Source organism: Piliocolobus tephrosceles, chromosome 17 (genome assembly GCF_002776525.5).
Source record: "Piliocolobus tephrosceles isolate RC106 chromosome 17, ASM277652v3, whole genome shotgun sequence".
In the NCBI taxonomy this organism is placed as follows: Eukaryota; Metazoa; Chordata; class Mammalia; order Primates; family Cercopithecidae; genus Piliocolobus; species Piliocolobus tephrosceles.
In genome coordinates this window covers 53,664,386-53,686,558 of record NC_045450.1, presented here as the reverse complement: position 1 = coordinate 53,686,558, position 22,173 = coordinate 53,664,386, and the positions used below count along the sequence as shown (strand labels likewise).

Below are 22,173 nucleotides of genomic sequence, written 5' to 3'. Positions count from 1 at the left end.
AAAAATACAAAAATTAGTCGGGCGTGATAGCAGTGCCTGTAATCCCAGCTACTTGGGAGGCTGAGGCAGGAGAATCGCTTGAATCTGGGAGGCAGAGGTTGCCGTGAGCCAAGATCATGCCATTGCACTCCAGCCTGGGTGACAAGAGTGAAACTGTCTCAAAAAATGAAAATAAAAATAAAAATAAATAAATAAAAGGGGTAGCTAACTGGTTTCTTCCTGTTTCTTGTTTTCTCCAGTGGCCAAAATGAATGTGGCTTGGTCACTTCTAACACTGCAATGCCTCATAGTCCTCAGTGACAGCTCCTGTAGGAATATAAGGCAGACCTCACCATGAAGACTCACCAAGGGTCACTGGACCATCAGAAAGCCCAGAAAATCATTCCAGTAACCGAGCAAGTTATTAGAGAATATAGCTTAAGGAGACAGATCCTGCCAGGCTATGTCTTTACTGGGTTCTTTCTCATCTTATCCTAATTAATTTAATGCCTTGTTATTCTCCCTTGCAGACAGACACAACCTTCTGATAGTTCTGGCCAATAACTGGTTGGACAACTCCCTTGTTAAACTTAAGAAGACAGTTCACTAGAAGAAAGACTTCTGCCCTCTGCTTTGCTCTTCATACTTTTTCCTAACTGGAATACAGACCTAAGGTTTGGAAGTGTGGCAGCCATCTTGTGATCATGAGGCAACAAGCCTGAGAACAAGGGTCTCCATGCTAAGATAATGGAGCAGAAACATGGAACAGCCTGATGCACCAGCCTAGACTGCTCACCCCAGCTTTCTATTTGTACAAGGTAAATCTACTCCCATCTGTTTCAGCATCTTGTATTTAGAGCTGAATGCATTTCTGACATATACAATATGGATTCTATTTTTCTACTCCTCAGGTAGTCTTGTGATATACATTTATATTTATCATTATATCCCAACCAGCAGCGGGAGGCAAGGGAAGTAAATCCCATTAGTGAAACTAAAATGAAATTTACTTAGAATCTTTCATAGTTTCATTTCTAGATCTACTAAATCCTTTCAGGCAATTCTTGGTTTTGCCACATGGACTTTGCAATTTGAAGCACTATTAGATCCAAAATTCAGATGAGACACAGATGAAGAAAGACAGGCTGCTGAGTACGGTGGCTCGCACCTGTAATCCCGGCACTTTCGGAGGCCGAGGTGGGTGGATCACCTAAGGCCAGGAGTTAGAGACCAGCCTGACCAACATGGAGAAACCCTGTTTCTACTAAAACTACAAAATTAGCCGGGTGTGGTGGCGCAGGCCTGTAATCCCAGCTACTTGGGAGGCTGAGGCAGGAGAATTGTTTGAACCCAGGCAGAGGTTGCAGTGAGCCGACACTGCGCCACAGTGCACTCAGCCTAGGCAACAGAGCGAAACTCTGTCTCAAAAAAAAAAAAAAGGAAAAAGAGGGTTCAGAGCTCAGGCAAGCTGAAAACATAGTAAAGGAAAGAATCTAAAGACTCTTTTTCTCATTTTTGACACAACTCCTCCTTTCTGAGCTTAGAGATGAGCAATGCTTTGGCTTTCCATGTGGATTACTTACTTCATCAATAAAATTTCCAATTTCATCGGGATTGGCAGGGCGGGGAAGGTACCGGGGGACACTCAGGAGGGTTGGTGCAACGTCGTTACGAGTCACTTCAGGCCGAGCGTCCAGGCCCCTGTGCAACTGGCTCAAGTCAAAGTCCTTTGGAGAAAAAGGTTGAAGTACAACGAAGAGTAAGAAACAGTCATACACACAGGGCTATGTTCAGTTTATAGATTATGGCTGGATGATGCCTTCACTGCCAGCTGTATGCTCTTTACCTGTTTAATGCAAAATGACAGTTTTCAAGCTAAAAGTCTCCCAAATAACACTGGAAAAAAACATAGCCCAAAGGATTGTGAGTAGCATGTGTGGATCCAGATATAGGCTGTGTGCCTTACTAATTTTCACAGGACATGATGATTAGATCACTGTTTGGCAAATATTTACTCCCTCCCAACCCCAGCCTGTAAGAAGAGTATACATCCATCAATTTGGGGCTTTGTTGTGTGACTTGCTTAGCCAATGGGACTGTAACATGTGACACAGGCCAAGGTCTGAAAGGCACCAGCATCCGGTACAAAGATGAGACTTGCATGGAACAGACCTGGACACGATTCGCAGATTAGAGCCATTCAGCGGAACTCTACCTAAACCTGCTGAGCCCCAGCCATCCTACAGATTCTTATGAGCTTAGATGAGACCAGCAGTTGCCCCAGCTGCCCCACAATACATGAGAAAGACACACATGTTGTGTGCTGCTGAGATTCTGGGATTGGTCGCTCTATTGCTCACTGATAGAATATATATGGTATCCCCCAACTAGACTTAGAAGTCCCTGAAATCTAGAACAATATTTTTCTCTGTACACCCACCTCCCTATGTTGTATGGAGCTCAGTAAATGGTGCCTCACTCTATGACCTCAGTCAAAAGCAGGACTCCATAATAGACCCCCATGGTTCCCTTTCTATAATAAGTAGATTCTCCAAGACCCTGAACAGTTCCCTGGACAACTCCAGGGTAAGATGTTAAGATCATCTCCAAAATCAGGAAATACAGAAGGACTAAAGGTATAACACTGACAAAAAGGAGTTTGGTCTAGCTGAAAACTCAAGAGAAACAAAACAGACCAGTTGTTCTATGTCAAAGATAATCTGGCTCAAGTTCATGTCCGGAGAATGGCAATGAGGAGTGCAGGCTCTGAGACAGACCATTTGGCTGTGTTGCTTCCTAGCTGTGTGACCTTAGACAAGTTACTGAGCTTCTCTGTGCCTCAGTTCGCTCATTGAGGTGCAGAACAGTATGCGATCAATAAATGTTAGCTGTGTTGGTGATGATGTGATGATGATGATGATGGTCAATGACAATGTCTACTTACTTGGGTAAGGCCTTAAAAAGATAATATCCAAAGTGATTCAGAGCTGTTTCAAATGCTACCTCTCACTAATCATTGCTTCTTCTGAATAAAGAGATCACCATTGAGCTACCATGGTTTTAAAAACCCACCTGGTCCTCTTCTCCACCTCCTTCTTCATCATAGTAATAAACATTGTCCCGGGTGTCATCCTCTGGGGGCAGTAAGGGCTCTTTGACCACCGCTCTCCTCCGAAGAAACAGCAAGAGCAGCAGAATCAGAACTGGGGTGGTGGGGGAGAGAGAGCAAGAGTGATGAGAGCCAAAGATAAAGAAGGCCAGAAGCAGCAGCTATCACAGAGCACCCCTCATATCAGACAATGGGCAGTCAGACAACCACCAGCTGCCTTCAATACACTTGAAGATGTCAATCCATGTGACACTCACATCCCTGAAGTTGGTATGTACAGTACAACATAGTAGACAGTGATACGTGAATTCAAGCATGGTCCCTAACTTTTTCAGATGGGTCTTAAACTCAATCACTGTCATTTTCCCAAATCTGGGGGAAAGTGTTACAGGCAGAGGAAACAGTAAGGGCGGAGGTCCTGAGGCAGGAGCATGTTTGGTGTGATGGAGGGAAAGTGAGCAGGCCAGCATGGCTGTAGCAGGGTGCATGAGGGGAAGAGACATGGAGAAGAGCTCAGAGGGGCAAGCAGGGCGGGAGGGACATATAGGCCACTGCAAGGACCTTGGCTTTGATTATGAGTTGGAGCCACTGAAGGTTTGTGAGCAGGGCTCCTAGGTCAGCCCAAATGTGACTGATACATAATCAGCTATGAGGAGAGGTACAGAAACTATAAAATTGCCTGGTATGTTCTTAGTTTCTCTTAAGATAGAATCATATAAGCAAGCTTTATAATCTATTTAACTTCCAAGGCTTAAGACAAGGGTTACATTTGATCTTGGGATTATTTCTAGGATATATACCATTAACATTCAACTTAAAAAAAATTCTCTAAAGCAGCCAGAAAGAAAGCACTTAACTTAAAAAAAAATTATATTATTCACTGTGAATGAAAAATAAAAAGATTCCGTGTGATTTCTATCTATGGGCATGTGTGCCCAAGTACCTATATACTGTACCCTATGAAGCATAATCTTTATGTATTTATGATTATTATTTTGAGACAGAGTCTTGCTCTGTTGCCCAGGTTGGAGTGCAGTGGTGCAATCTCAGCTCACTGCAACCTCCACCTCCTGGGTTCAACTGATTCTCCTGCCGCAGCCTCCCAAGTAGATGGGACTACAAGTGCCTGCCACCATGCCCAGCTAATTTTTGTATTTTTAGTAGAGACGGGGTTTCACTATGTTGCCCAGGCTGGTCTCAAACTCCTGACCTCAAGTGATCCACGCATCTGGGCCTCCCAAAGTGCTGAGATTACAGGCTTGAGCCACCATGCCTGGCCGAAGCATAATCTTTAAACAGGAGGTTGCATAAACTTGGGGAAAAGATTTCTCAGATGTACCCCAACTACCTATTTCTGAAATCAGAAAAATGCCAGAAACCTTATCCAGATAAACAATATAACTCTCTTGTCCATGATTCATCAACAAGAACAATGAAGTGGCTGCACAGGGAGACAGCACTGAACACGACTACAGGAGCTACACAGTCCCCATCCATGCACAGCAAGAGGCAGCTTACCATTTCCAAAAAGATGCCTCTTATCAGCTGTGCCAGAAGCCCAGTATCCTCAGGCTCTGAGAAAAAGCCTGGTACAGAGTAAGCAACCAAATATTAGTGGAAAATGCAAAAAGCTTCAGATCTCCTGGTGTCTCTCTAGTAATTTTTTTTTTTTTAATAGAGATGAGGTCTTGCTATGTTGCCCAGGCTGATCTTGAAACCTAGGCTCAAGCAATCCTGCCACCTCAGCCTCCCAAAGTGTTGGGATTATAGACATGAGCTACCACACCCAGCCTCTAGCACATTTTTGCCCTTAAGAAACAAGAATTGGCTGGTGGAATGGCTCACACCTGTAATCCCAGCACTTTGGGAGGCCGAGATGGGAGGATCACTTGAGCTCAAGAGTTTGAGACCAGTGTGAGTAACATAGTGAGAACCCGTCTCTAATAAAGAAAGAAAAAATAATCATAGAAGGTAAAAATACAAGAAATTGAACATCTGAATTCTGGCACTGCCTCTGTTTTAAATGCTGTTCTATGTGGGAATCGCCACCCCCAGTGTCTAAAAAAATACATACACATAGCAAATTTAGGTAATCCTACTCTTAAAAAAATATTTCAAGTATAACTACAATCTTTAAGATTCCCTGGTTGGGCGCAGTGGCTCATGTCTGTAATCCCAACACTTTAGGAGGCCAAGGCGGGAGGACTGGTTGAGACCAGGAGTTTGAGACCAGCCTGGGCAACATGAGGAAACAATGTTTCTACAAAAAAAAACATAAAAAATTAGCTGGGTGTGGTGGCTCATGCCTGTGGTTCCAGCCACCCGGGGGGCTGAGGTGGGAGGATCGCCTGAGCCCCCGAAGTCAAGGCTGCAGTGACATGAGATCTAAGATCACTCCACTGCACTCCAGCCGGGCCCACAGAATGAGACCTTGCCTGAAAGAGAAAGAGAAGAGAAGATTCCCCTTAAAATGAATGTACTAGTTAGTAACCACTATCCCAAAAGGAGACCAGGCCACTCAAATGTAATGTGACTAGGAAGTGGGCAAGCAGGGCTTGTGTTACCCTGCCCAAGACAATGATGAATTAATCTAATCTCATGGCACAGTAAAGCCATGTAAAGCCTGGCAGGATGAAAGTCCAGAAGGCTTGCTCAATTCTCAACAGCACTATCCTTCTCTTCAACTTTGGGAGAACACCAGGAGGGGGCAGAAGCAAATGGGATGCCCAGCAAACATTTCCGGAAGATTGAAAAGCACCCTCTCCTGGAGTCCACTGAGGCAGCAGCAGCAGGATCAATGGCACCCATGCTCAATCTAAATGGAAAGCCCTAGATTCGGTCCCACTGCTCCCTCCAAAAATCTTTTTTCCATTCCCACTAGCTTGGCCTGGTCTCTGCCCTCCTAGGAGTCTCCTCAAGTCTCTGCTGTACTTCTCTAGGAGGGGAACCTTCCTGAATACCCATCGCCTGTTGGAATTCTACCAGCCCCTGTGGCCTAACCTTCCACAAAACTGTCCTTGAGACTCAATTAACAGCTTTTGCTGACTACACTGACTACAAACACATTTGTGAACTGGACCACCCCTCGCGGTCACTAATTATTTATGATCTTTAAACATTTCTTTAAAAAAATATATTTTTCATTTTGTAGAGACAGGGTCTTGCTTTGTTGCCCAGGCTGGTATCAAACACCTGGCTTCAAGCAATCCTCCCACCTTGGTCTCCCAAAGTATGAGCCACCATACCTGGTCAAAGGTTTCTAATTGACTTGCTCTCATTTGCTTTGAGAATCATTTGCTTGCTCTTCTATCATTCACATGTTTAAAGCCCTACCAGAGTTCTGATATAGTGCACTCCGTATGGATACTTTGTCTTTTGATGCACATAATCTGTTTTCATAGCTAATGTATTCCTTTAATAGATTCCTTTAATAGAAAATAATAGTATTTTCTCTCTGTGTGTGAATGACAAAAGTATTTACCTTGACCATAACAGCACCTGTGTCACCCCTAGGGCTCACTCCAAGTGGGCTTCAATGGAAACAGGCTTAAGGACTATGGCAGAAACTGCCAGTTTTCCTCAGCATTCTTTTTCTCCTTTATCCTTTTAGTCACTGACACTCACTGCTCATCCTGCACTCCACCCCTACTCCATGCCAATTTTCAATTGCAAGTAGAAACTTCCAGGCTAGAAGTAGGTATAGAAGGCCAGTGGTATAGAAGTGGAGGTGATATATGCAACTTCCAGTCATTTGGCCTCCACTTCCTCTCTTATCCCCTTCCCCCATCTAGGATGGAATGTAGAGGTGGTGGTGGTGAGCTGGCTAGCTAAGAACACGCTGATGAGGGCAGCCCCCAAGGTCTTGCTACTCTGCTTATGGTCTAAGGAACTGCAACATCAGTATCCCCTGGAAGCTGGTTAGAAATGTAGAATCTGGCTGGGTGTGGTGGCTCAAGCCTGTAATCCCAGCATTTTGTGAGGTTGAGGTGGGTGGATCACCCGAAGTCGGGAGTCCGAGACCAGCCTAACCAACATGGAGAAACCCCATCTCTACTAAAAACACAAAATTAGCTGGGCGTGGTGGCACATACCCATGGTCCCAGCTACTCAGGAGGCTGAGGCGGGAGAATTGCTCGAACCCGTTAGGCGGAGGTTGCAGTGAGCTGAGAGATAGCGCCATTGCACTCCAGCCTCAGCAACAAGAGCGAAACTCCGTCTCAAAAAAAAAAAAAAGAAATGCAGAATCTGTGGCCCTATGCCAGACCTCCTGGATCAGATTTCCCAGTTTACCAGAGGCCCAGATAATTTGTATGCACTCAAGCCCTGGATGCACTGACTTGAAGGATGAAAAGAAACAGAAGAAACCTGGGTCCCCTGTTGACTTCATGGCCTCCCCATCTTAGACAATTTACCTCTGAAATGTTCAGTAAGAGACAAACTTCTATTTTATGGAGGCTAGCATAACTTGGGAGTCTCTTTCCTATATCAGCTAACCTGTATCCTTATTTTTATTTTTATTTTTTTTTGAGACGGAGTCTCGCTCTGTCGCCCGGGCTGGAGTGCAGTGGCCGCATCTCAGCTCACTGCAAGCTCTGCCTCCCGGGTTTATGCCATTCTCCTGCCTCAGCCTCCAGAGTAGCTGGGACTACAGGCGCCCGCCACCTCGCCCGGCTAGTTTTTTGTATTTTTTTAGTAGAGACAGGGTTTCACCGTGTTAGCCAGGATGGTCTCGATCTCCTGACCTCGTGATCCGCCCGTCTTGGCCTCCCAAAGTGCTGGGATTACAGGCTTGAGCCACCGCGCCCAGCCCTGTATCCTTATTAATATAAGAACAAAAATAACTTCCAGGAAATAAACCTCCTCCATTTTTTTAAGTCAAAGGCTGAGTCACTTGCCAGCTGGACTTACTTAGCAAAGCAAGAATTCCTCCAAGAATCCCCAGAATGGCAGGAATTTGCAATCCTGCTTCAACAAGCGGTGCCTTCTTACAGACGCCGGTGGCCCCTTCACAGTCACACACGCTGACCTCTAAGGTGGTCACTTGGTCTTTATTCTGGTTATCCATGAGCTTGAGATTGATTTTGTAGTCACCCACCTCTAAGGCTATCTTTGGCTTCAAAATGATAGATTCTTGGGCTGGAGAAAGCAATAAAAAGAAATGATGAGATCAGGGGAGAAAAAAAAGCTCATTCCAGAATAAAATTGTTAGTGAACTAAAGGCACTTGAGCGCCTTGAGCGAAGAGAGCAGAGCTGCTTGGGTTTTAGCTAGGTATGTACTTTTTTTTTTTTTTTTTCCTGTAAAAAGCTTTATTTCCATTTGGTCTAAGGCTTGGGACAGGGTTCTAGGGTTGCTTTAAAAAAGCTGCCTAGTAGCTGGAGGGAGAGGCTCAGGCAGAGCGGGGCTCTTCAGATGTCACTGGGTTCGGTAGGCTCCTGATTGTGCCTAAGAGTGAACCTTTTCGCCCAGCCTGGCCTGGAGGCTGGCCAGCCTGTGGAGGTTGGTCAGGTGGTCACCTATCTTCTTGATGAGTTTCACTTCTTCATCTAGGAAGTGGCTCTCCAGGAAGTCACAGAGATGGTGGTCTGTGCAGGCAGAACCCAAAGCATGAAGATCCAAAAGTGCCCGGTTCAGGTTCTTCTCCAGGGTCAGAGCGACTTCCGTCGTGCCCAGGGTTTTACCCCCATTCATCTTAACATGGCTTCTGGATGTCCTGGAAGACAGTGCGGCCGCCACACTGGTTTTGCATTTTCAAGGGACACTCAGCGCCCTTGTGCTTCTCCTTGGCCAATTTGTGGAAGAACTGGCACACGCCTTCCAGATCCACATCGTCGCGGTGGAAATAGAAGCCCAGAGACAGGCAGGTGTAGGAAGCCCACAGATGCAAATTGACCAGGCAGTTGACAGCTGCCTCCACTTCGGTAGAATAGTTCTGACAAATCTGGGAGCTCATGATTGGCTGGCAAGAAGGAGCTAAGCACAAAAACGGTGTTGCTTGGTCCCAGGAGCAGGAGGTGGCAGAGAAGATGGTCCCAGAGGTTGCAAGTGGAGAGGGGAGTGGAGGGTGGCTAGAGGCTGGGAGAGGGAGCCCTGCTTGGGTTTTAGATTACTGGGTAGCATGCTACAATGTTAGATACCAGGAAAGGAAAAAGACCTCTGGAGCAAGGCCTCAAAGACAGAAGGGATAAGGAAGCAAGTACCAATGGAAGGGGTGACATCTGGAAGTTGAGAAGGGAAATTGAGAGGTGAGGATCTGGGGGAAGGGAAGCATGGCCATTGGAGCAAAGTTGCCAAAATAAAACTCAGGTACCCACTTGGGTCGTTGTACTCAATGGTCCAGTTGGCACTCGCCCCGTGCGTTAGTTCTGCTGTGAAGGGAGATGTATTGGGAGGAAGGTCTGCATCAATGATGTTTATGACCTGAGGCTTTGGATTCCTCTCGCAGAAGAATATATTTCGAGGTTCTGGTATGGGGGCATTGTCATTCACATCAGACAGGATCAGCAAAAGAGTCCCTGTTCCAGTAGCAACTGGAGAACCTAAGAGAAAATACAGAGGAAATGTAGCAGCTTGGCAACACTAATGAATCCCCACTGCCTTCCACCAGACCAAGTCCAGTTCTTGTCCTGGCTCTTCAGTGGTCCCCCACCAGCCCCCACTCCACCCCCAGAACCTCCTGTCCCACCAATCCCAAAGGACCTCCACTCCCAGGTGGGCAGGTCTCTGACTGTTTTATACAGACACGCTTATTCCCACCTTGATAACAATTATTAAAGTTATTCCTCACACCAAGGACACGCTCCTCCTTCTTCACGTATCGTAATTCATTCATTGAATTTTAACTACTCCAAGAAGTCCTATTGCCTGCCTACTGTTTCCCTAGTTCTCCTTTTTCTGCATTTTCATGCCATTTAAGGTCATTATCAAAGCATTGAGTCTTTTTATTTTACTTATTTTAATTTTAAGCCTGACTAGAAGCTTAAAATCAAAGGGGATGAGCTGGGTCTTTTTAAGTCTCTGCAAATTGGTTTTCAAAATAGATTGGGGAGTTCATATACTTTTTTTTTTTTTTAGGCAGGGTCTCACTCTGTCACCCAGGCCAGAATGCAGACTCTGTCTCAAAAAAAAAAAAAAAAATTAAACAGCAAATCCAAGGTCACACAAATATTAAGCTTTGGAACTGGATCGTAAACCATCATTGTCGGGTTCCCTTAGGGAAGGAATAAAGAGTGCGTGTGTAGTGAAAAGGAAGTTCTGTCTGACCAAAATTACTTGAAAAAAAAATTTTTTTTTTTTTTTTTTTGGAGACAGGGTCTTGCTCTGTTGCCCAGGATGGAGAGCAGTGGTGCAATCCTGGCTCATTGCAGGTGAGAGAGTCCCACCTCTCAGACTCAAGCAATCCTACCACCTCAGCCTTCTGAGTAGCTGGGACTGCAGGTGCTCACCAACATGCCCAGCTAATTTATGAACTGTTTGTAGAGAAAGGGTATTGCCATGTTGCCCAGGCTGGTCTCGAACTCCTGGGCTCAAGTGATCCTCCCACCTCAGCCTCTCAAAGTGCTGGGATTACAGGTGTGAGTCACCGTGCCCAGCCCACTTGAAGTTTTGATAATAAGAATGCCTTTAAGAATAAAAGATAAATCTTTTGTAGCAACATGGATGAAACTGGAGGCCAAGTGAAACAAATCAGACATGTAAGGAGAAATACTGCACGTTTTCACTTAGAAGTGGGAGTTTGATAATGTGTACACATGGATGTAGATTGTGGAATGATAAACAATGGCAGCTGGGAAGGGTCCGAGGGGTGGGAGGGGGTAGATGACGAGCAATTACTTAATGGGTACAACGCATGTTATTTGGGTGATGGATACACTAAAAGCCCTGACTTTACCACTATACATCTATGCATGTAACAAAATTACCCTTTTACTCCATACATTTATACAAATCAATCCAATAAACAAAAAGGATAAAGGAAAAAGAATGAACTCTTGCCTCCAAAAGAAGGGAGGGGCAAGAAACCCAACTAGCCAGGAGCGTGAGGCAGCAAAGGCCCAGATGAGGCCCCCTTACCATTGTCTGTAGCTATGATGAGGGCTGTGTACGTGCTGTTCTTCACGTGCTCAGAGTCCTCCCTGTCCAGCTCAGCCCGAGTGGAAATGGCACCAGTGTCCGGATTAATCTCCAGCCAGTTGGCAGTGTCTCTCCAAATCCGATACCTGAACAGGCACAAGCTTGGGCTTTTAGAATGGGACCAGCAAACAACATGTAGTTGAAAATGACTCAAGCTCTTCTTCAGTTATATGGTTACTTCCAATGTTTTATTTTGAAAACCAACAACAGATTGGGCGCGGTGGCTCATACCTGTAATCCCAGCACTTTGATAGAACACTATTGTAGAATATATGGTGCATATTCAAATTGTCAGATTTTCCAAAAATGTCCTTTATAGCAACCTTGCACCCTTCTGGATTCAGGATCCAATATGGCCTTTGGTTGGCATGGCTCTTCCTTAGGGCTTTCTTTTCTGTCACTGACATTTTTTAAATGTGCTGGCCAGTTGTTTTCTAGAATGTCCTTAGTTTGGGTTTGCCCAATTACTCCTCAAAATTTAGATTCAGGTAATCCATTTCAGGGGTCGGTGGTGGTGACAAGAACACGACAGAGGTGATGCTGTGGCCTCCCTAGTGCAGGACACTGGGAGGCACATGATGTCTGTCTGTGCTTCTATTGATAACTTTGATCAGTTGGATAAGGGAAAGGCCACCAGATTTCTTCACAGCAAAGGTGCCTTTTTTCACTGCATGATTAACCTATAATCTGCAGGTAGATAATTTAAGAATATCTTGTTCAGCAACTAACTTTCACCTAATGGATTTGGCATCTATGGATGATTCTTGCTAAAGCAATGATTACTATAATCCTTACTAAAATCCTTTTTAAAAGCAGACTTCTCCAGACCAGCTCCCCCAAAACAGCACAGTAGTTCCTAAATGGTAGCAACATGCCACCTCTTCTCCTGTCATGAACATCTGGAGATGAGGGTTGCCTTGTTGACTTGTGGGTGGGCTGTACTATTGGCATTTAATGGGAGGTACAGGGAGGCTAACAGAGATCTACTGCTCAGTTATTTACTAGGCTCATGGAAAGGCTCTGAAAGGGAAACTAAGAAATCAAAGGAGGAAAGGACTCTGAGAACCTGTGGGCTTGGCCTCACTTCTTTGGAAGTGCAAAGCAATTAATTACATCAAGTGGTCATTGTTCCAGGTGTAAGGGCCTCTGCAAACAGACACTAGAGACCTGGGCCCTAAATCTGCCCCAGGAGATGCTTTGAACTATCTACTTCACTACTGCAAGCTTTCAGCCCGGGAGGCGGAGCTTGCAGTGAGCCGAGATGCGGCCACCGCCCTTCAGCCTGGGTGACAGAGCGAGACTCCATCTCAAAAAAAAAAAAAACCCCATCTTGCCAGGCCTTACAGTTTGGAGCATGTAGAAATATCTCTAGATTAAAAGGAGTCCATTGGCTGCATATAGAAAATGAGAGTTTTTATTATTATTTTTTTTTTGACATGGAGTCTCACTCTGTCACCCAGGTTGGAGTGCAGTGGCTCGATCTCAGCTCACTGCAACCTCAACCTTTTGAGTTCAAGTGATTCTTGTGCCTCAGCCTCCCAAGTAGCTGGGATTACAGGTGTGTACCACCATGCCTGGCTAATTTCTTGTGTTTTTAGTAGAGGTAGGGGTTTCACCATGTTGGCCAGGCTGGTCTTGAACACCTGGCCTCAACATGATCCACTTGCTAGACCTCCCAAAGTTTTGGGATTACAGGCATAAGCCGCTGCACCCAGCCCAAAATGAGAGTATTTTAAAGCAAGTGTTGTAGTTGGTTGGTTGGCATGTGGGTTTTCAGCATCTGTGTGATTTACATTATAGAAGTACCTTCAAGTTTGAAAGGAGAAATACTAATAGCAAGCTACTTAGAACACAATACTATGGGCTGGGTGCGGTGGCTCACGCCTGTAATCCCAGCACTTTGGGAGGTGGACAGAGCACTTGAGGTCAGGAGTTTGAGACCAGCCTGGCCAATGTGGTGGAGCCTCGTCTCTCCTAAAAATACAAAAATTAGCCGGGCATGGTGGTGGACACCTATAATCCTGACTACGTGGGAGATGAGGCATGAAAACTGCTTGAACTCAGAAGACAGAGGCTGCAGTAGGCAGAGATCACCACTGCACACTAGCCTGGGTGACAAAGTGAGACTCCAAACACAAAAAAAACACAATATTATGTATGCAAAGTAAAGTCGCATTTCTACCATACTACAAGAGCTCAAACAGAGGCAGCGCATCGGACCAAGAACGGCTGTCTGTAGAGGGAAGGGAACAGGTGAAAGGAGTACAGATAAAGGGAATAAAAAATAAATTAAGAGAATGGTCTTGTATAGACAAATGACAAAATGCCATGAACTATATATTATTGATTTATATATAAAATGATATAAAATACCCAGCTGCTGTAAGTCAGTTGAAAAATCCTCACACTTACGTTATTTTCTGTTCCATAAACGTGTCTGGCTCCCGGGCAGTGTAGGATGTGATTTCCTGGCCCACGCCAAAGTCCTCGGACACTTCCACTCTCTTTTCAGGAGGCACAAAGATGGGGGCTTCGTTCACATCCAGCACATCCACGGTGACGGTGGCTGTGGAGGTGGTGAGAGAGACCTCAAAAGGCGCCACGTTCGTCACTGCCACGTGTAGAATGTACTGCTGCTTGGCCTCAAAATCCAAGCCCTAGAGAGCAGAAACGATGAAGTTAAAAACAAAACATCTTGTGTTAGTAAAAATGAAATTAAATCCTTAACTGCTGCTTTTGGTAATACAGTAGGTTGGTGCAAAAGTAACTGTGGTTTCTGCCATGACTTTCAATGGCAGGAACCACAATTACTTACCAGGGCTTCTCAGATCTGCTCACCTACTCAAGAGGAAGTCAAAGCTCTGGGGCTATTCTAGGGATCCAGTCACTTCAACAAGCAATTCACTCAGATCCTTAGTTTTCAAGTTTCTTTCCTTATTTTGTTTCTGAGACAGAATTTTTGCTCTTGTCACCCAGGCTGGAGTGCAATGTCTCACTGCAACCTCTGCCTCCCAGCTTCAAGCAATTCTCCTGCCTCAGCCTCCCCAGTAGCTGGAATTACAGGAGCCTGCCACCACACCCGGCTAATTTTTTGTATTTTTAGTAGAGATGATGTTTCATTATGTTGGCCAGGCTGGTCTTGAACTCCTGACCTCAGGTGATCAACCCACTTTGGCCTCCCAAAGTGTTGGGATTACAGGCGTGAGCAACTGCACCTGGCCGCCATTTTTTTTTTTTTTAAAGAGATGGAGTCTCATTCTATTGCCCAGGTTGGAGTACAATGGCATGATCATAGCTCAGTGCAGCTTCAACCCCCTGGGCTCAAGTGATCCTCCCACCTCAGCCTCCCAAGTAGTTGGACCTACTGCCATGCATTGCTATGCTTGGCTAGTTTTCAAGTTTCTAGGACATTTTTCAAAAACAATCATATCTGCCCCACTTCTAAAATAAACCAGCACAAGAGCAGAGACCAGTAAATCATTTTCCCTCTCACTGTAAAATGGAAAGAGCTAAGGGAAGGAGAATGTTTCTGGGAAAGAGCCTTTTTCAATTTCAGGATCCTGTGTAAGAGCTTCTTCATTTCTTCTTTCTTTCTTTTTTGTTTTTTCCAGACAGAGTCTCACTCTGTTGCCCAGGCCAGAGTGCAGTGGTGTGATCTTGGCTCACTGCAACCTCTGTCTTCCAGGCTCAAGCGATTCTCCTGCTTCAGCCTCCCAAGCAGCCGGGATTACAAGTGTGCACCACCATATCCAGTTAATTTTTGTATTTTTGGTAGAGACAGGGTTTCACCATGTTGGCCAGGCTGGTCCCAAACCCTTGACCTCAGGTGATTTGCCCCCCTCGGCCTCCCAAAGTGCTGGGATTACAGGCATGAGCCACCATGAGCCATCAAGAAGCCTTAGGTTCTTGATTTCTTTTTTTTTGAGACGAAGTCTCACTCTGTTGCCAGGCTAGAGTGCAGTGGCACGATCATGGCTTACTGCAACCTCTGTCTCCCAGGTTCAAGTGACTGTCCTGCCTTAGCCTCCCTAGTAGATGGGACCGCGCTAGTAGTGGGAGTGTGCCACCATGCCCAGCTAATTTTTGTATTTTTAGTAGAGATGAGGTTTCACTATGTTGGTCAGGATGATCTCGATCTCTTGACCTTGTGATCTGCCTGCGCTGGCCTCCCAAAGTGCTAGGATTACAGGCATGAGCCCCCACGCCTGGCCTCTTTTTTACCCCCCCGAGACGGAGTCTTGCTCTGCTACCCAGAGCTGGAATGCAATAGCGCGACCTTGGCTCACTGCAACCTCCACCTTCCAGGTTCAAGCAATTCTTCTGCCTCAGCCTCCCGAGTAGCTGAGATTACAGACATGTGCCACCATGCCCGGCTAATTTTTGTATTTTTAGCAGAGACTCAAACTCCTGACCTTGTGATCCGCCTGCCTCAGTGTCCCACAGTGCTGGGATTACAGGCGTGATCCACCACACCCAGCCCAGTTTCTTGATTTCTTAAATGGGCAGGAAGAGCCACTGCAAACCCCACATAGTCCACTAGAATCTGGGAAAGTCACCCTGTCCCCCTGCCAAAGCGAATCTACTTCTAAGAAGATACCAGGGGACAAGGGCATGAACAGCTTCGAGGATGCCAGCTTCTGTATCTTGCCAGGTACTATACAAACCTTTGCTGTTTTCAAAGTGCCATCGTTGGTCACTGGATTTGTGGTGACAACAAATTGTCCGTCATTATCATTCAATATAGTGTATACAGCCTCCCACGCTGGGGTATTGGGGGCGTCAGCATCAGTCACTTTCAGTGTGGTGATTACGACGTTAGCCTCGTTCTCAGGCACCTGACCCTCGTACTGCAGAGCAAAGAGATGGGTCATTTACAGAGTACCAAGACTGCTAGCAGAGCCCAGTCTCAGGGAGCTAAAGGAATCCTCTTTTTTTGTTGTTTCTTTGAGATAGGATCTCACTGTCATCAGGCTGGAGTGTATTGGAGTGATCATGGCTCACTGTAGCCTCAACCTCTTGAGCTCAAGCAATCCTCCCACCTCAGTCTCTAGAGTAGCTGGGACCACAGGCATGCGCCACCACACCTGGCTAACTGAAAGCAAGCTTTGAGGAGCAGATGTGACGAGAAGAGACCAGGCAATGGGCACATTGGGTTGCAATGGTGCAATCTCGGCTCACTGCAGCCTCCATCTCCTGGGTTCGAGCAACTCTCGTGCCTCAGCCTCCCAAATAGCTGGGATTACAAGCATGCACCAACATGCCCGGCTAATTTTTGTATTTTTAGTTGAGACAGGGTTTTGCCACGTTGGCCGGGCTGGTTTCAAACTCCGTCCTTAAGGGATCCATCAGCCTTGGCCTCCCAACTTGTTGGGATTACAGGTGTGAGCCACCACGCCTAGCCATTACATAGGATGATTTAAACTTCCCCTACTTGGTTCTCAACACCTTTTCCTTGAATGCATGTAATATCCTTGGTGTTCAATAATTCTCATAAGATGTCTTCCTAGCTATACTAGAAACACCATGAGAATAGAATCTTTGTCTGCTTTGTGTGTGATGGTATCTCCACTGTCTAACACAGTGCCTAATATAAACTTAGAAAATATATGTTCAATGAAGAAATGAAACCCGGTAATATTTGCTATAAAAATGTACCATATGCAGATATGAAATCAGTAGGTGCTTTTTGCAACTTCACAATCTTGAGCCAATTGGCCCCAGGCCAAGGGTGGAAAAAAGATGCTAAAAGACAACTGCCACCTCAAGATGCTTGCTTTTAAGTTTAAAGTTAACATTCACCAGTCTGGAGAGAGTTTTCAAAGACTTCGCCCATGAGCAGTGGTGAAACTTATTTCACGAACAACAAAAGACCTTTCTTTGGAAACCCTCTGAGGAGTTGTAGAATTACCGTGGTGGGATTGAAGATCGGAGGGTTATCATTGGTGTCAGTGACTGTGATCACAGCTGTTGCTGTTGTGCTTAACCCCTCACCTTGAAGGTCAGCAGCTTGAACCACCAGGGTATACATAGGGAAACTCTGCAGAGAGATCAATGCAACCAAGTTAGGACCAGGACTACCAGCCACCTCTGGCCTAGCCCAGCCCAACACATGAAATCAGATTATTTAACCATCTGCTTCACGCCAGTCAGCCTGTCTTCTAGGCACAGAACCTCTGGGCAGAAGCTTAGATGCAAAGCTCAGACCAACACGGTATTAACTGACAAGTGGCCTAGCAGGATTTTGCTTTGTCCACGGGATTGAGCTAATACACATTTGTCCTCCACACCCTCTGGATCCTCCTGACACCTGACCTCTCGGTCCAGCCCAGTGGTGACCACACTGATGACTCCTGTGTTCTTGTTAATGGTGAACATATTTTTGTCAGGCAGCTCAGGATCTTGGCTGAGGATGGTGTAAGCGATGGCGGCATTGTAGGTGCTCACATCATCATCCGCGTCTGTGGCTGTGACCTGCATTACGGAGGTCCCTGGAAGAGTTCAAGGAGAGGAAGGTTTAGACAAGCTGCCCTTTGGGACGGGGTCAGTACTGCTTAATCCAATTCTGCCCTGAGGGATAAAGGAGGGGACATGGGGGTGGTACCATGTCAGAGTTCCCCCATTATCTAATTCCTAGAATTCTTACCAAAGTGCTAGGGGAGGAAGAAAGCTCAAACTATCAACTTATTATTCAGGAATAAATACACAAATGCTAACAAAGAAAAGAAAGGGAATGATTATCGCAAAAGTCAGGGTGCGGTTATCATTTTTTTTTTTTTTTTTTTTAGGAGATTTGCTCCCGTTGTCCAGGCTGGAGTGCAACGGTGCAAACTCGGCTGACTGCAACCTCTGCCTCCCAGGTTCAAGTGATTCTCCTGCCTCAGTCTCCCAAGTATCTGGGATTATAGGCATGCGCCACCACACCCAGCTAACTTTGTATTTTTAGTAGAGACAGGGTTTCTCCATGTTGGTCGGGCTGGTCTTGAACTCCAGACCTCAGGTGATCTGCCTGCCTCCTCGGCCTCCTAAAGTGCTGAGATTCCAGGCATGAACCACCGTGCCCAGCCTAGGGTATGGTTATCTTTATGGAAGAGAGAAAAGAATGTGATCAAGGGAGATTGTTTAGGGCTTTAAGGTACTGGCAAAGATCTGTTCCTTAATTAGGAAGGTTGTTCTTAGCCAGGTATAGTAGCTCATGCCTATAATCTCAGCAGCTTGTGGGGCTGAGGTTGGAGGATTGCTTGAGGCCAGGAGTTTGAAAGTAGCCTGGACAACAAAGTGAGACCCTATCTCTATACATTTTTTTTTTTTTTGAGACGGAGTCTGGATCTGTCACCCCGGCTGGAGTGCAGTGGCGTAATCTTAGCTCACTGCAACCTCCGCCTACCAGGTTCAAGCAATTCTCCTGCCTCAGCCTCCCAAGTAGCTGGGATTTCAGGCACACGCCACCACGCCTGGCTAATTTTTTCGTATTTTTGGTACAGGTGAGGTTTCACCATGTTGGTCAAGCTGATCTCAAACTCCTGACCAGAGGTGATCCACCTGCCTTGGCCTCCCAAAGTGCTGGGATTATAGGCGTGAGCCACCATGCCCAGCCTAAAAGAAAAATTTAACAAGAAAAAAGGGAAGATTGTTCTTAAACTCTCCCTGTTTTATATGTTTCCATAGGTAGACTGTTATACACATGCATATAACACAACAATGGCTTCCCAAGAAGTTCTGTCCATAGGAAGGGTCAGCTTTAGTTACACAACCTTTGGGGTTGGACAACACTTTGGGGTCCAAAGAACCTATGAGTCTTTCTGGATATTCAGATTCTCATTAGTGGATATACCTGGAAGAGCACCTTCCATAACAGACCCCTTAAAGACCTCCTGGGTGAACACGGGCTTGTTGTCATTCTGATCGGTCACTGTGATCAAAATCTCCATTGGGTCCTCAACTGCATTCCCGTTGGATGACACAGCATGAGAGAAGAGCTGAAAGAACCAAGTGAGGGTGAATTGAGCTCTGATGAGGAAGAAAATGTGGCAGAAGGAGCCCGGCCAGAGCAGAGTGTACTCCCTGGGCTGCCACACCTTCCCGCTCTCTGAGACCCCAGTGGGTGACTTTTCTCACACATGTGCTGCTGCTGCTTCAATGAGATCATAACAAGGTAAGACCCATGGGGTGGAACCCCCCCCCACTCCATCTCAGACCTCCCATTTCCCACATGAGGACCAGGGCTTCAGGCCTAGAGATAAAGGTGGGGTCCTGAAGAACTCTTATTCCATGCAGGGTGAAACTTGCTCTGGTCCTTCTGGTCTAGCATTTCCCCCAGATATTTCTGAATTTGGCATCAATATATGACTTCCTGGCCAGGCATGGTGGCTCATGTAATCTCAGCACTGTGGGAGGCCAAGGTGGGCAGATTGCTTGAGCTCAAGCCTGGGCAACATAGCAAGATCTTGTTTCCACAAAAAATACAAAAATTAGCTGGGTGTGGTGGCCTGCGCCTTTAGTCTCAGCTACTCAGGAAGATGAGGTGGGAATGTCACTTGGGGCCAGAAGGTCCAGGATGCAGTCAACTATGATTGTACTACTGCACTCCAGCCTGAGTGACATAGGTAGACCCTGTCTCAAAAAAAAAAAACACCCAAAAATCCAAAACCAAAACAAAAAAAAATGACCTCTTGGAGGCCAGGCACAGTGGCTCACTCCTGTAATTCCAGCACTTTGGGAGGCCAAATAGGGTGAATCACTTGAGTTCAGGAGTTTGAGACCACTCTGGCCAACATGGTAAAACCCCATCTCTACTAAAAACACAAAAAATCAGCTGGGCGTGATGGCAGTTGCCTGTAATCCAGTTACTCAGGAGGCTGAAGCAGGAGAATCACTTGAACCCAGGAAGTAGAGGTTGTGGTAAGCTGAGATCACGTTATTGCATTCTAGCCTGGATGACAGAGCAAAACTCTATCTCAAAAAAAAAAAAAAAAAAAAAAAAAAACTTCTTGGTTTCTCCAAGCTCTTGCTGCTGCCAAGCCCAAGAAATGGGTTTTGCTCCCTTTTATCATCACTGTCCTGTTCCTTTAGGTCAGGGACTTCCAGCCCCAAGAACAGGTTGACATCTTGCGTCTAAATTTGCCGTGGTTGTATGAGGATGCATGGGGATTCTCCTTCCTTTCTTCCTGACAAGGAGAAAAATTAACAACCCCAAACTGTCCCACATTCTCCCATCATTTCTCCTTAGCAGCAGGTCAAGAGGTGTCAAGTTAAGCTCCTCATGTGTTCAGAGCCTCTGATCTGGAGATCCAGCATGGGTTGACCAAAAAATCCTGGATAGGTGTTACCCCAGTGTCAACAAGCTTCTAAGAGATACTTACAGTGTATGTGGCAATGTTTTCTCTATCCAGAGGCTCTGTCACTTTCAGCCATCCTGTTTCTCTTTCAATAATAAAGACACCAACAGGCGGTGTGTCAGCTCCTTGGCCAGTGATGCTGTAGAAAACCTTGCCTTCTTTGTCTTTGTTGGATTTGATCTGAAAACAAAATGAAAGAAAAAGTATTAGTAAAGAAGGATCCCAACATTCGGTCTTTTCCCTTTCTCTCCTTGGTACTTCTCTGCCAAATCCCTCCCCGAGAAATAGACAACTTCTTTCTCTACCTGAACCAGGTTTTTAGGAAATGGGCCTTTTTCATTTTCTGGACAGCTGATAGGAGGAATAACCCAGTCTCTCTTCCGTCTTCTGAGTCCAGGAGAGGAGTTGGGAAATGTGAGCAATTCTGCTTGGACTCCAGAAACAGAGGCCTAAAAGGAAAGAAGATGAGGAACAAGATGAGACAATTCAGGATGGATACTACAGGTCTAATAGTCCAACCTAGCCAGACAGCATCCCCAGCCTTCTGTGGGCAGTGTACAGTTTGAATTTAATGATACATTCTCTTATCAATGACAAATTACATATATCCACCAAAATGACCAACCAAAACAAAAAACAATGAGCCCCTTTGCTGTATCGTAAAGACCGCATTCTCTTTTTATCCTTCTTAGTGTCCAGAGTTTCAATAATCATCACGCATACACAAGTATTGGTTTCAGGGTTTGATATTATAATTTACAAGCTGTTTCAAGCCTACATAATCTCATTTTTATTTTTTTGAGACAAGATCTGGCTCTATCACTGAGGCTGGGATATAGCAGCAAGACCTTGTCTTACTGCAACCTCTGCCTCCCAGGCTCAAGTCATCCCCCCCATCTCAGCTTCCTGAGTAGCTGGGACTACAGGTGGACACCACCATGCCTGACTAATTTTTGTATTTTTAGTAGACATAGGGTTTTGCCATGTTACCCAGGCTGGTCTCGAACTTGTGAGTTTAAGCAACTTGGCCTCCCAAAATGCTGGGATTATAGGCATGAGCCACCACACCCAGCCCATAATGTGATTTTTAATAGCAACATTATACTGTGATGATTTAATATCGGAGCTTACTCAACAACTGAATATTTGGGTTTTCGATTTCTTTTATTTTCTTTTTTTAAATAGAGACAGGGTCTTGCTCTGTCACCCAGGCTGGAGTGCAGTGAACTGATCAAAGCTCACTGCAGCCTGAAACTCCTGAGCTCAGGTGAGCCTCTGACCTCAGCCTACCAAGTAGCTGGAACTACAGGCATGTACCACCACATTCACCTAATTTTTTAATTTTGTTTAATTTTTGTAGAGGAAGGGTCTTGCCATCTTGCCCAGGCTGGTCTCGAACTCCTGGGCTCAAGTGATTCTCCTGCTCTGGCTTCCCAATTTGCAGGGATTATAGGTGTGAGTCACCACACCCAGCCTCTTTCATGTTTTTCTTGGGGACATAGGTCCCCAAAGTGGAGTTATCAGCCAAAACAAGTAGATTTTGAGAACGGATACTAAGAACTACTTTGTGATCAATACAAATCTCTTCATTTCACTGTATCATTATATCTGTATGGTT

At 45.6% G+C, this 22,173-nt stretch overlaps 2 protein-coding genes across 4 annotated transcripts in view; both read right to left on the bottom strand.

The window, feature by feature from the left end:
• Nucleotides 1-22,173, bottom strand: part of CDH1 (cadherin 1) — a 96,439-nt gene that overhangs the window by 2,024 nt on the left and 72,242 nt on the right. For 2 of the 3 annotated variants that reach the window (XM_023210272.1, XM_023210274.1), the window contains 12 exons: nt 20,861-21,004; nt 20,580-20,735; nt 19,052-19,196; nt 17,533-17,708; nt 17,129-17,257; nt 15,885-16,067; nt 13,633-13,877; nt 11,161-11,306; nt 9,402-9,626; nt 7,997-8,224; nt 3,052-3,182; nt 1,563-1,706 (listed from right to left, as the gene is read on the bottom strand). In XM_023210272.1, the coding sequence (XP_023066040.1) occupies nt 1,563-1,706; nt 3,052-3,182; nt 7,997-8,224; nt 9,402-9,626; nt 11,161-11,306; nt 13,633-13,877; nt 15,885-16,067; nt 17,129-17,257; nt 17,533-17,708; nt 19,052-19,196; nt 20,580-20,735; nt 20,861-21,004 (2,052 nt within the window). The remainder of the gene's footprint in view (nt 1-1,562; nt 1,707-3,051; nt 3,183-7,996; nt 8,225-9,401; nt 9,627-11,160; nt 11,307-13,632; nt 13,878-15,884; nt 16,068-17,128; nt 17,258-17,532; nt 17,709-19,051; nt 19,197-20,579; nt 20,736-20,860; nt 21,005-22,173) is intronic. The other variant, XM_023210273.1, reaches the window with a different exon arrangement.
• LOC111541450 (ferritin light chain-like) lies at nt 8,533-9,364 on the bottom strand. Its single transcript, XM_023210393.1, is given in 3 exon segments — nt 8,533-8,769; nt 8,771-9,177; nt 9,304-9,364. Coding segments are annotated over 3 exon segments (705 nt in total).